General features: G+C 33.0%; 1 protein-coding gene across 1 annotated transcript in view; it reads right to left on the bottom strand.

Annotated features, from left to right (window-relative positions):
- Positions 1 to 7822: 7822 nt before the first annotated feature.
- Positions 7823 to 14576, bottom strand: part of LOC105223485 (uncharacterized) — a 72510-nt gene continuing 65756 nt past the window's right edge. Inside the window, exon 4 of the mRNA XM_049452181.1 lies at positions 7823 to 8122. Within this exon, the coding sequence (XP_049308138.1) occupies positions 7913 to 8122 (210 nt within the window). The 3' untranslated portion in view covers positions 7823 to 7912. The remainder of the gene's footprint in view (positions 8123 to 14576) is intronic.

Here is a 14576-nt window from a genome sequence, read left to right as displayed (position 1 = left end):
TCCTAGGAGGTGGTGCCGCTACAAGCAGGTGACTGCAGGAATGATTTCTACGAAAGCATCCAAGCAGAAACTGCTTGGAGAGAAGTTCATTATGCTTTTGAACTGGGAATATGCGGGCCTCACTGTGCAGACATTCTATGGGAGACATCAAGAAACATCCCGTTGTAGTTCGGATTGCAGGGTTCTAGCTTCCTCATCTGTGTTTCACTACATCCAGGTGGCCATATTAGTGCGTCGGCCGGCCGGCCGATTGCCTTGTATGTTGCCAACAACGTTTGGTGGTAATTTGTTGTTGCTCTGTACTTTGGCAATAATAATTTGGAAGATTTTGTCTTGTTGCTAACACTCTGAACCCCTCATGGCTCAAACTAAGTGGTACGCAGTCTTTTGGCATTTTGCGCAGTCGTCGGGTAACACATCATTTGTCTTTTTCTGTCGAAGGACGGAATGTAAATTGCCGGCTAAAATACCGAATGCACTCTTTCGGATCCTAATGTCACCATCTCACTTCGGATTAGGCAAATTCTTGACAAACCCGTCGTTTACTCCCGGCGCGTCTTAAGGCCTGAACAGGTCTTAAGATGGCTACATCTATTGCATGTCCCACTCGTATCCTAGTTCCAGCTTGGATTGAGCTTTTTGGCGCAGACGCAGCGGAAAAACTCCTCCGGGGCCGGGTTGGACTCAATGCCAGTACGAGTCAGCAGGATACCGAGCACCAGCGTTGTTCCAGTGATGATTATATTATTCTACAACTTATCGATTCAAACGAGGTTAGATCTTCGAAAGTACAACTCTTGGCCAGATAAAATCTAACGTGAATTCCGTTAACCTGGAAACGGCTGTGGCGTGAATTGGGAATCTGCATATATCGTCGTTATTGGTGCCCATACGGCTTGTACGTGAAGCTAATAAGTTTTGATCTGTCAAGGGGCCAATAACCGCCTGAAGTCCTTTTGAGACCATGTGATTAAATAGCATGCTTCTAAGGACATTCTCTGACATAATGCGATGTGAGATTATCGCCTTATTTGCCGATTCGCTATCGACATAATATAGTATATATTGATTTATGTTATTTCCAGTGTTTTTAGCTATCTCAGCCTCTTCCTAACTAAAAGTTTCCCGTCTGGAAGATACTGCAGTATTTCGGAATCTTTCGGAATCTTGACCTGTGAGTAAAAGCTACCGACGTTCATTACATTAGCCATTTTTGATCCGTCTATGTAGATGTTGTAAGTTCTGCTAGCAAGACGCATGCTACTGTGCCATTCATGCTTTCCTGGTGTGACTTGAAACCTTCATGTTATTTTTGTTCAGTATTGTTTGGCATTTCATCATCCAAAGCCTTATGACTGAAGAACGTTCAGAAATCGTTCAAATTTGCTACGAAAATACACGTTCTGTTAATAATATGTTTCGACGGCTCCGCTCAACTAATGGTCAGCATAATCAGCCTACTACTCGCAACACCATCACCCATATTGAGACCCAACATTCATTTTTGGATAATATTCGATGGAATAGACAGTGAAGAAAATACAGTAGCCACAGCTGAGAATGTAGGGAAGGCTGTGGATAGTCGATTCGGCGTCGCTCGGACTGAGGCGCATTTTACGCGGAAGTCTTTAATTCAAAGCGTAAAAAATACAGTTTGTGTAGGAACTGAAGCTGTTAAACCTACCCAAGAGAGATCGTTCCGATCTATAGGCTTTTGAAAAGTTCCAAGAAGATCCGACGTTTTCGATTCAAATGTTGTTCAGCGATAAAGCCCATTTCTTGCTCAATGGGTATGTAAATAGACAAAATTGTCGTATTTGAACAAAGAGCAACCTGAAGAGATTCAAAAGCTGCCGTTTCATGCAGAAAAAATAACACAAACTTGTGGTGGAATCATCGGTCCATATTTCTTCATAAATGACGGCAGTGAGAACGCAACGGCCAATGGCGACTGTTATCGCACCATGATAACCGACTATTTGATGTCTTTGATGAAGTTTGTAATCTTGGCGATATTTGGTTTCAACAAGACACTTTCCACACATCACAGCAATTAATGGATTTATTGAGAGAACACTGCGGCAAGCAGATAATTTCACGTGTAGTGTGATGTCGGTTCGTTAAAATTTTCACATTCAGTTCTTTATGGATAACTTGTTCCGATCTCACAAGCCTTTTTTGTTTAGAATTTGGATTAGTGGTGGAAGGAAGCATACAAATGCGTTTAAGTATTTTACCTCATAAGAATCGAGCTCCTAATTACGCTCGAAAATATAATGCGAACAATTAGAATTTAAATACGTCAAGGTTTTTAAAGAAAACAACAATAACAACTTCTTTTACTACAAATAACGACTTTTTGTAAAATTTTATTTTGATTTGTCAAAATTATTGCACATGAATTGAGTTTTGTTTAAACTCATGCATTAACAAATGAGTACATTCATATAATATAAATATATGTATATATATAATTATACAAAATATATATATAAGTTATGTGAAATTATATTTTAATAAAATTATAATAATAATATTAATAATATAAGTATTATTGCACATGGAAATTTCCCGTGAAGATCAGAATTGTTGAAAACAGGTATACTAAACAGTTAAAATTAAAAAAAAATTAAAAATTTACGAAATATTAAAATATAATTAAATTGCTTTTCTTAAAATTCTAACAAAATAGTTTTTCTAACAATTGTTGAAGAACAATATATTTAAAAAATTAAATTTACCAAGAAAGTAGAAGTAAAAAATATTGACTGATATTTTTTTTAATGCTATATAAGTATGATTACTTTGACGATATTTAAAAATTTTAAATTTTGGATCTAATAAGCTATTAAAATAACTTGAAAATCATTTTTTTTAATCAGCTAGAAAATTTTTAAAATTTTGTAGCTAAATGATTAATATATTTCGATTTCTATAGTGGGAATTAAAATGTTTGATATACAATATTTCGTTAAGTCTAAATTCCGCAGCAGAAACATTTTAGGTAAATATTATAAATATAGAAAAATACTAAAAATTATTCCTAAGCATATAAATAATTTTAAAAAAGATAAAAATAAAAGATTCAATTCAATGGAGCTGAATTATTTTCTCATATTTGTATAGAAAATATTAAGAAGATTTAAATAAAAATTTAAGATAGATTTATATATAAAAAATATTTTTGATTTTTTCTAAATTAGCGAGAGAAATTGTAATTTAAAAGTTGAAAAAATAAAAAAAAATAGTGATATTTTTTAAAATATACAAATTTTGTTTAACCTTAACTAAATTGAATTCACTTGTTGAAAGTAACAAACAAAATGAAATTAAAGAACTGAAAAATTATTTTTAATATTTATCAATTTATTTTTCAATAAATTTAAAATTTATTTAATTATGTAAACAATTTCTTTTTAATTTGGTAGTATAATTATTTCTAATTTTGTCAAATAAAAAAATTATTTTTTTTTTAAGTCAAAAAGAAAATCTAATAATTGTTAAAATTTTTTGTATCATTTCAACAGAATTCAATAGTAATTTAATATTAATTAATTATTTGATTAGTTAAAATTAAAAAATAAAAAAAATTACCACAAAAATTACCAAAGAAATTTTATTAAAATATAATAATTTCGTATTCCACTAATAGTTGGAAATTATTATGTTAAGCATAGATTTCATTTTTTTAATTTTGAAAAATTAATTTAATTAAGTAAACAAAATTATAATTTAAGTTGAAAAGAAAAAAAAATTTGTTTTGCTATTTCTTAACAAAATTCAATACTAATTAATTATTTAATTAATTAATGAATTTAATTTAAAATTGGCAAAACAAAAAAGATTAACTAAAAAGTATTTTTAACATTTAATAATTTAGTGTTCAATTAATATTTAAAAACTACTATGTTAAGCAGAAATTTAATTTTGAGAAATTTCTTTTTGGTTTAATTAAATAAACAAAATTGTAATTTAAGTCGAAAAGAAAACATATAATTGTTTTCAATTTATAATTGAGCATTAATTAATACTTTAATTAGTTGAAGTTAACAAAGCAAAAAAATAACAAAGAAATATATTCAATATTTTATAATTTAGTGTTCAATTAATATTTGAAAATTATTATGTTAAGCATAAATTAGAATTTTTATAATTTTAAAAATTAATTTTTAATTTAAAAAAATAAATAATACATAATTTAAGTTGAAAAGAAAAAAAAAATTGTTACTTTGTTATTTCATTTCAATATAATTCACCATTAATTAATTTTTTAATTAGTTGAAATTAACAAAACAGAAAAAATACTAAAAATAATTTTCATATTTGATATTAATTAATATTTAAAAATAATTATGCAACCATAAGTCTCCTTTTTTAATTTAGAAAACTATTTTATTTTAAATTTAATTAAATAAAAAATTTGACTTTTAAGTCAAAATGCAAAACAAATTGTTTTCAAGTTATTATTTCATTACAATAAAATTAAAAATTAATTAACTTTATTTAATTTTAAAAATTAATTAACTTTTTAATTTTTAAATCCAATTTAATTACCTAAAATTTTCCTTTGTTTCATTGAAAAATAAATGTAATAATTGAAATTGTACTATTTCTCAATATTTTTTTTTGTAATTTAACGCTTTTGTTTTTACAGTTAATTAACAAAAAAATCGAATTTACACCAAATTAAGGCAGATAATTTGATTATTGCTATTTTTGTTTTAATGCCGCTCGCCAACTTCTGCTCGCGCTGACTTACCTATATTCATTCATTTGTTGTCAACTTTATTCACTTTATAATTGAATTTGGTATTATTGCATTTTAATTGAATTTTCGTAATTTCTGTTCGGTTAATAGCTTGCAGAGAAGACGTGAGCAATGTTGCAACCACAAAAAGGTGAAAAAGTAACACAAAACAAAAAAAACACAGAAACACTCTGAGAGTGTTGAAATATAGCGAGCAAATTCATTAATGGCGCAGTGAAAATAATTAGTGAGAATGAAGAAGCAAATAAACAGTTATTTTGTGGATTGTTTGAAGTTGAATTTTTTGTTGCAAAAATAAATTTTATTGCCAATAATTTTTGCTCATAATTTGTTTTGTATTAATTAAATGTGATCGAATGAATCAAAAATTTATTTTAAATTATAATGACGAACATAAAAACATTTAGCACAATTGCGAAGGCGGTTAACTATTTGTTAATGTTGTGGGTTGATTGATATATTTATGAAAAAATTATATTATGCTTTTAATGTTATTTAAATATTTTACGATACGGGAAGGTTCGGTGCATAATATTTTTGATTGAAAAAAATCAGTTTTATGAACTCAATAGCAGTAAAAATTAGGAAAATGAAAAAAATATGCCAAACTGTTTAATTTTTTAATATTTACCAATACTTATTAAAAATTATAAAAAAAATAAAAAATGAATAAAATATTTTATTTACATTTGTTAAACATGCTACTAAAAATACGCTTAAAAAATTTTGAAATTATAAAAAAATATATTTTTTTAATATTCTGATTTTGTGTAAAGAAGAAATGAAGTTATTGACAATTTTTGAATGTTCGATGTAAAAATGATGTAGAAAAAATTAAGTAAAATTAAGACTTTGAATTTTTTGCTTTATTTTTAAATCAATCACATGAAAAATTCTTTAATTAATCATTTTTTTAAATATTATATAAACAAATTTGAAAAAAAAATTGAGTAAAATCTAAATTTTGTGATTTTTTTTATTATTTATTAAATCAAAGACATGAATAATTCGCTAAATCTGTTTTTTTTTTTAAATATAAATAGAGAAAATTTTGAAAAAAAAAATCCTGGAAATTAAGACTTTGGATTTTAGTGTTAATTTTAAAAATAAAATATAAATAATTTTTTTAAAACAATTAAATAAAAAAAAATTAAAAAAAAAAAAAAAATTTTATTGAGGAAAACTAAGATTTTGCAAGTTTTGTTTTAGGTCTAAATGAAAAACATGAATAATTCGTTAAATTATTTTTTAAAAATATTAAATATAGAAAGTTTTTGGAAAAAAATTAAGGAAAATTTAGAGTTTGGATTTTTTTGTTTTTAGTTTCAAATATAAAATATGACTAATTCATAAAATCATTTTTAAAAATAATTAAATAGCTAAATCTTTTTTTTGAAAAAAATTAAGGAAAATTAGGATTCTGGAATTTTTGCTTTAATTTTTAGTATAATACATGAATAATTCAATAAATTATTTTTTATACCCATTTAATTGAGACAATTTTGAAAATAAATTCAGCGAAATTCAGACTTTGGAATTTTTGGTTGATTTTTAAATCGAAAACATGAACAATACTTTAGATAATTTTTTAAGACATTTTTATTGTAAAAATCGAAAAATAAAAATTAAGGAAAATTAAGACTTTGGAATTTTTTTTTTATAATTTGTTATTATTTAAGATACATTAATTTTTTAAAACAATTATTTAGAGAAAATTTTGAAAAAAAAATTAAGAAAATTAATATTTTGGAATTTTTTATGAAATTTATATATTAAAACGCAAATATTACATTAGAAAACTTTTAAAACTATTGAAAAATATTTAAATAAAAAATAAAAAAAATTAAGGAAATTAAGTTGTTATTTTTTTAATTTCTGCTTTTAAATAGAAAAAATGTATCCTCTGTTCATTTTGTAACAATTAACTGAAAATCTTAATATACGCAAATTTACTCATTAGTGCGGGTCGATGTTTTCTATAAAAACGCATATGCGGGAAATGTTCTACGGACTATTCTGAACAACTTTGCTTAAGAAACTATGGTTAATAGACTGGCTTCCAGCGATTTTTGGGGCGAAGTTTGAAAAATCTGAAGAATCGCTTTTATAGGAGATATGTGATATAATTCCAATCTGGCCGATTCTGACAAATAATCAATAGCATATCAAAATGCACCTACATACTAAATTTCGTTCGGATTACTCAAAATCTTATGAAGAAATTTTGTTCGGATTACTCAAAAACTTACGAAGAAATTGTTATAATTCATAAAAAACTTTGTCTTAAAAATCGCTAACCTAATCGAAACCGGTTTCAGCCCCATAGTCTCTTAGGCGAATTTATTCACAATAAACCGTAGAACATTTCTCGCATACGCGATTTTTCCGTTTTTTGGCTTCCCATAAATCGACCCACTCTAATATACATGTGCTATAAATATAATTCTTCGCCAACTACAAATGTATAACAAAAATATTTAACAATAACAACAAAAACAGAAGGATCAAAATTAACTATAATTCTTTGCCAGCGACATACATACATATAACAATAATATTTAACAAAAACAACAAAAACAACAGAGTTAAAATTTTGTGCAAAATCAATGAATGAGCTGAGCTTTAAACAAAACACTAATATTAGCACTAAGTATCGATGCCAAATTATTGCATTGTTGGCAGCCGGCTGGATTGCAATAATATTATGTGGCTGCAAGAAAAAGTAAATAATAAGCCACACACACACAAATGCACACGGGTTGTTGTAGCTGGCCGACACGCAAACGCAATCGAATTGAGCCGTGAAACCGCGATGCCAATCAGTGAATGTTGTGGCGCCGTTTTTGTGGCCATTGTGTGTCGTTGTTGTGCTTGTTGTTGCAGCTGGCGTTGTTGACACCACTGTTTTTGTCAGCGCTGCAACCAAGTTGTGATTTTTTTTTTGAAAAATCGCTGCTTTTTTGTTTACCAAATTTTATCCCGATTGCACGACACCGCATCGCCACGCTCTAACTTCACACACTATATTTTTGGCTTTCATCGTGCTGAAATTGGCTGAAATTGGCTTAAATTGACTGGGTTGCTTGCTTGTTTGTTTGTAAGTGTGTATGTGTGTGGCTGTTGGGCGTTTGGGGCGCAGCCGACTCAGTGTCCCGTCTCGAAGCTGACATCCGCATGGAATCCCGTATCGTCTGCATGATAAATGACATTCTGTATGCGTCCGTCCGGCAATAAAATGTGATATTGACCGCGCGTCACACCATCCAAATCACGATTCTGTTTGTGGCCAAAATCATTGCCGGTATTAAAATCACGTATGCGATAGCCGAATGCATACTTTGCGGCGTATTGCAGCTGCAATGAGACAAGCAGACAGTGTGTGTGTGTGTGAGTGAGATAGAGATACAGATATTAAAACTATGGTATGGAAGAGCGAGTGAGTGAGTTGCCTCCACTGACTGAGCGCACACCAGAAGAATAAATAAAAATTATTTTTTAACGAATAAAGTTGAAAGCGTTAAAAATATATACATACATTTGTATGTATTTATGTATATACATATGTGTTTGTTTGTGTATGCGTGTGAGCTGAAAAGTCAGTGAATGAAAAAATATGCGCCAAAAATCAAATTGAGATAGCAGTATTCATTGGTTATGATTTATATATGTTCATGTGCACCTACCTTGTTGTATATACATATGTATATAAGTGTGAAAAGTTCCGTTTGTGACAAATTGAAAAATGAAAAATGATTTTTTGAAAAATCATTATTTGTATATTTTAACAGCATTATTTATGTATACATATGTTCATATGTATGTATAGAGTATATCTGTATGTATAATATACAAGAAAGAAGGATGATTTTGGTTTCATGGTATCTGATGGTGGTGTATTGGTCACCACCGACACGGTAGACGAGTGGGTCGAAGTCTTCAGCTCGTCGTGTAAAACTGTTGTCCACTGAAAATACCGAAGGTCAGAGAAAATCCTCTCTGGTAGACTATAGAACTTTCAGAAACCAGAGCATTCTACAAAAATTTATTCTACAAATACCTAGGAGGACTTTCAATATACATTCAAGTTAACAAAGGTAAAGAGGATTTCACAGAAAAGCTTGCAGATAACCCCGTCACACCGGTTATCTTAAGGAAATAAGAAGTGGGCCCTAAGCAGTGAAGATACACTTCGGATGCTCCTTGATGTTCACCTCCTGAGCAATACATCCTCTGCGAGCATATCTCTCGCAGTACTGCAAGAGGTTGCGGGGCTTTTAGCCATCTTCTGGATGAACGGCACTTGATCTAGGCGATTAATTTGTTCAATCCTTTCAAGTCCACGGGACTGGATGTCATTATATCAGTGGAGTGGCAGCAGGCTGTTAGGGTGCCATGCAACTGGTTGCCACCTATCTATGCGAACGGCATAAGGTGGTGCATTCCCAGAGAGCATTTATCAGTATGGCAACAAGTTTATTGTAAAGGTATGTGAGTGGATACTTGGATACTTCCATGCATACTATCGTGTCATGGATTGAGGAAGCCATTAGGCTTAAATAATTCGTTGTTGGGACCTTCTTTGGTATTGAGAGAGCTTTCAATAACAAACTGCCGGAAGTAGTCGTAACTGCTCTGGATGGTCTTGGGGCTTAACCAAACCTCAAAAATCTAATTTTAGTCTTCTGTGCGACAGAGTGATTGAAATGGAATGGGGCAACGCAAGCGTTCGACGATGTAGGGGAACCCCACAAGGTGGAATTCTCTCACCTCTTCTATGGATTCTGGTCGTTAATGACCTGCCTAAAAAACTGGAGGATCGTGGCTGCCGTGTGATTGCCTATGCAAACGATGTAGCACTTATGGTTAAAGGAAAGTTTCTGAGTACCATGTACGACATGTACAAGGGTATTTCAGCGTCGTAACAAATCGTGTAGTAGGAAGTAGTTTCGCTATCAACCCAAATAAAACCGAGATGGTTTCACTTACTAGAAGATACAAGATCCCGGGGGCACCGCTGCCGTCAATAGGAGAAATTCATCTGCACCTGGCGGAATTATGTAGGGCTACTCGATAGGAAACCGAATATTGAATAGAGATCAGAAAAGGCATCAATTGCCTTATACTGCTGTAGAGAAGCCACTGTCAAAAGGTCGGGTCTCTTACCGAAAGTAGTCCTCTGGCTCTCCCGTACCATAGTCAAGCCTATTATGTTTTATGGAGTCTTTATGTGGTGGAGTGTTCGCGGACACCGACGGAAGGTGTATGGCTGCGAAAGTGGCTATCAGACTCAGAGAATCTGGATTCTTAAAAGAACACACGGCTTGGCGGCTTCTTCTTTGCCCATATACCGACAAGGGAGTTAAAGGAGAGGGGCAGTGCGCTTGGGGAAAAGTTGGTGAAGGAGGTGACTGTCAGGAGCCCTCTATAAATTCCAGCTTCAGATTTCGTGACTATTACAGTGTTTTCCATGTCGAGGTTGCAACCATTAAGGGCAAGCGATACTAGCATGGAACTCATTAACAATGTTTTCAGTATTGTTCGAGGAGTGCCTAACCTCGTTATAAAAATCATCGAGTATCTTTGTGATAAGACCGATATGGGACCTAGGCCATAGCGGAATCGAAGGGAATTGTTAAGCCGATGAGCTAGTAAGGTAAGGCACCCTAGAACTGCTGTCAGTAGAATGGGAGTCGGTGCTCTCGTATCCTCTTGTGTTCTGCTACTAGATAGCTGGGCTTCGCGGGAGCTTTGCCAGCGCTGGGACACCATCGGTACGTCGCATTTGTCCTTTTGACCATAGCCATATTGCCGTCCATGCTCTAAGGCTGGGAATCTTACCAGACGCCATATGCAGAAGATGTACGGAAGAAGATGAGGTGGAAACAACTCAATACTTCCTTCTTGACTGTCTCGCTATGGAAGCCCAAGACATCCTTTCGAAATTAAACGCTCTCGGAATTTGTATTGTCTACTAAGCGTTTTGCTAATTTATAAGTTCGAACACAGGATTTCTTCTTTCCTATGGCTTCACAAAGAACTAAATATAGCAGTCCACGTGCAAACTCTCTAGATCAGCCATCTAACCTAACCTAACCTGTAATTCCCTTCTTAAATAAATATGTCCGTACATGAACTCGATTTTCATCGTTAGTTTATTTGTAAAGTATATGCTTGGAATATAATTCTTGCCAAATTTCCTGAAGATACCTTTTCAAATTTAGGGGTTTCTCCCAAAAACTTGATCTTGTTTCTATCTGTGTAGCCAAGCGCTTGTTAGGTTAGGTTATGTTCAATCCGATTACTGATCCAGAGCTCGCATTTGGACTACTATAAGCAGTTCTTTGTAAAGCCAATATAATAGAACGCCAGTATTGGATCTTATAAGTTAACAAAGCGCCTTCTGGCCAATACAAATATGCTATAACATGCTTCACATAATCTCGCAAACGCAGGACAATGAAGAAGGAAGTATTGAGACGTTTCCCTCTTGTTTTCTATCATACAGCTTCTACAGCTGGCGTCTAGGAAGATTCTCAACCATACAAATAAAGCATATTCATAGCGAAATGGCCTGTTAGAACCCCCACATCTTGGGAGAGGTTAGCCTTACTGAGAGCAAAGAGCTTACTGGATATCTTACGATCAATCTAAAAACGATTTTATGACAGGCATGGCTCGATGGTAGCCCAGCATTGGTCAAGCTTGCGGAAAACTTTGCTATCCTTACTAGGACATTCGAAGTTTAGCTAATAGCTAGACCAAACAAGGTAATACTGAGCTGGAACATTGCGGTATCGTTGGAAATTATTACCGAAGATGTAGTAGCAAGAATCTCAATTGTCTAAGAAGATGAGTGGACTAAAAGTGGATATTTAAAACAATGTTTCAGAGCTCGTGACGAGGGTTCTTCAAAAATAGAAGCAATATGAGAACCCGTATCTAGAAAATTTTTCCAACCTATGCCTACTGTAAGTGGTTTATAATTTATGGAAATTGACTAGATTATTTGGAATACAGTTTTTTAGAAAGAGAGTATACCTTCCAATTTTTGAAAATATGATTATTTCATATTCTTTGATTGTCATTTCTGCTTTAAAAAATTCAATCAACCTTTCAATTGGATATATTAATATTGGAGTATACAACCCAGTCATTATACCTGTACCCTCTGAACCTTAATTTGCTAAACTTCTATACTTATAAGTCACTAAGTTGAGATGATCTATTCTCTTCAGTATTTGTTAACACTAATACGAAAATTGGATTGGTTTTGCTTTAAGAATTGAAATATGAATAATGTTAAATGGTTGATATTGGTTCTCGTCTATATGGACCTGGAAGTGATCTCAATTGGTAATTTGTGAGGTTTTCGCTTGCTGTGTTTCAGAATTATAGAGTTTAAGTCCATTTTATGAATTAAATCTTTAGCAGAACAGAAAGTTTTAGTTTATAAACTCTATATTATACTCACAGTAGGGATGCCTTTTTACACATACACACGTACAGGAGAATATACATATACTTACTGCACATGTATTTGTATAATATATATAGAGATGTGGTTTTTATATTGTATAAACAGTTTTGAGTTGCTGCGATGTCAGTATCTCTCAACCAAACAATTATTGTTCCCACAGATATATCCGGGTTGGTATGTTTGGCTGTAAATATATTTCAAATATTTTATTTTCTAATTTCGGCAGGTTTTGACGTGTCAGTTGACACTCACAACTTGATTTGTGTATTTCGAAAATATTTTTTGTGCATAAATTTCTAATAGAGGAAACGAGTTTCGAAAGCATGCGTGATTTATTGCAGATTTTTGATTGTGACATAAATTGGTTAAGGTTTTTATTAGTTTCTGTTGAAATAAATGCAGATAACGGTATCAAGTTTTTTTATTCGAGTATACTTTGCAATAAACATATTACGTAATATATGATATGAAACTATTTTATTAAACATTTATTTTGATTCTTTTTACTTCGGCGGCTAGTACTAAACCTGACACCTATGTTGTTGTTGTTGTTGTAACGGCAGAATTCTGCCGAGTTGAGAGTCCGTTCCGGTTACGTAGACCCAACTGTCGTGGGAACGGACCTGCCACCTATAGACCTCTGCGCTGAAAACTGCGCAGAAAAATCTGCGAAATGACATATTTTGTGCGAAATGATGGTATGGCAAACACCGACTACATGATCCAATTTTTCAAATGGGAAAGAAGGTTCAAGGTAAACAAAGAAAAATATGACTTGAAAATGGACGATTAAGTTGATGCGAGGATATACTGTCCAGAGTAAAGAAGAGTAAAGAAGACTGAAGCATGGTAAAGAAAATCAAAAGCCGATGTAACGAGCTACCCACGCCCACAGAATGTTGCTGACATATGGGAAAGACTGCAGGAAATGTCTAGAGAAAGACACCAGGGAAACAATGGAACATCTCTTGTGCAATTGTCCCGTATTGGCAAGACTATGCTGTAAACATTTGGAGTTCCCACGGTATGATAGACTAAAGTAAGTATGGATAGTAGGGTCACAGAGTCTGTTAAATTCGCGTCAAGTGCAGACATCCTAATGGATAACTACTCCTCATGGACCTAGTAATTGAACTCCATCTAGACCAAAACTGGTCTATCCGTGGACCATTGGCCTACAAGATCAACCTAACGTAACCTAGATGCTTGGAATATAAATTAAGTTTTACGAAAATTGTATAGCTAAATAATAAGAAAAATCGCACAATTTGATTGAATTATGAAAATACATATTGAATTGACAAATTGTGAGTTCATCCCGCACTTGGGTATAAAACCACAACCACCACGATACTTCTCAAATTGCCGTGGGCCATGAGTAGAGTGAAGCAAACAACAAATATTCCTGCCTCTTGTGGTACCAGAATTATGTCTCCGACCTTTCCGCTGACACTATTACAAGTTGAACTTCTATACTGATCTGGACTGGTGACCAGGGGTTGAACAACATACGCACATTGCACGCCTACCATTTACAGAAGAAGCTAACCCTAATTCTCCGTTAAACGGCTTGGCCGCCTGAATAACTCACGCACACACAGAGCAAACGACTCTAACTGTTCGACATTCCGTCTAGTGGAGATTACACCTTTTACATCTAGCAGTCCGTCAGTCCAACTAATCTCCATACACAGAGATCCCTAATGTACGAGTAAATCGTGGATTCCGCGATAACGTCTCCCAAACAAACCCCATGCCTCGTAAGCAGAAAAACCAGACTCAGATATAATCTGAAGTCTCGAGAATCGGCGGACGAACCGGCGCCACTTTGCTCTTAAGCAGCACCAAAACCCCAATTATTTACAATTTCTAAAAATTATTCTCCGGTCCGCTCTAAATTTGACGGCGATCGACCTTCAACCAGAAAAATAAGATCGTTCACATACACGCAATATTTACAGAGGTGGCCTAGTAGAGAGTTCATCATAAGATTACATATACTTATATGGACCGCGATCTCGACACTTCTATTCATACTAATTGAAGAGGCTTTTCTGTCCGAAATAGAACTCCGCCATATATTCTTAAATTTCTTGAATCCACGCTGCCTATCCGACCACATTCCCCGTATTAGCTCCTTAACTCTTTCCAGGTACTGGATGCGGACTGATGCTACCATAAGAACGATGATCTCTCTGGATTTTAGCAGAGAACTTCAGGAGAGAAACACTCGCGGGGGAAATATTCACGTCATACTCTCCTGTCAGTTTATATACAATTCATTTAGGTCTTCCAAACAATACTGTCGAAAGAATCTTATATGTAGTTAAT

The sequence above is a fragment of the Bactrocera dorsalis genome, chromosome 3 (genome assembly GCF_023373825.1).
Source record: "Bactrocera dorsalis isolate Fly_Bdor chromosome 3, ASM2337382v1, whole genome shotgun sequence".
NCBI lineage: Eukaryota > Metazoa > Arthropoda > Insecta > Diptera > Tephritidae > Bactrocera > Bactrocera dorsalis.
Note: the sequence above shows the minus strand (reverse complement) of the source record. Positions and strands in the feature narration are given on the sequence as shown.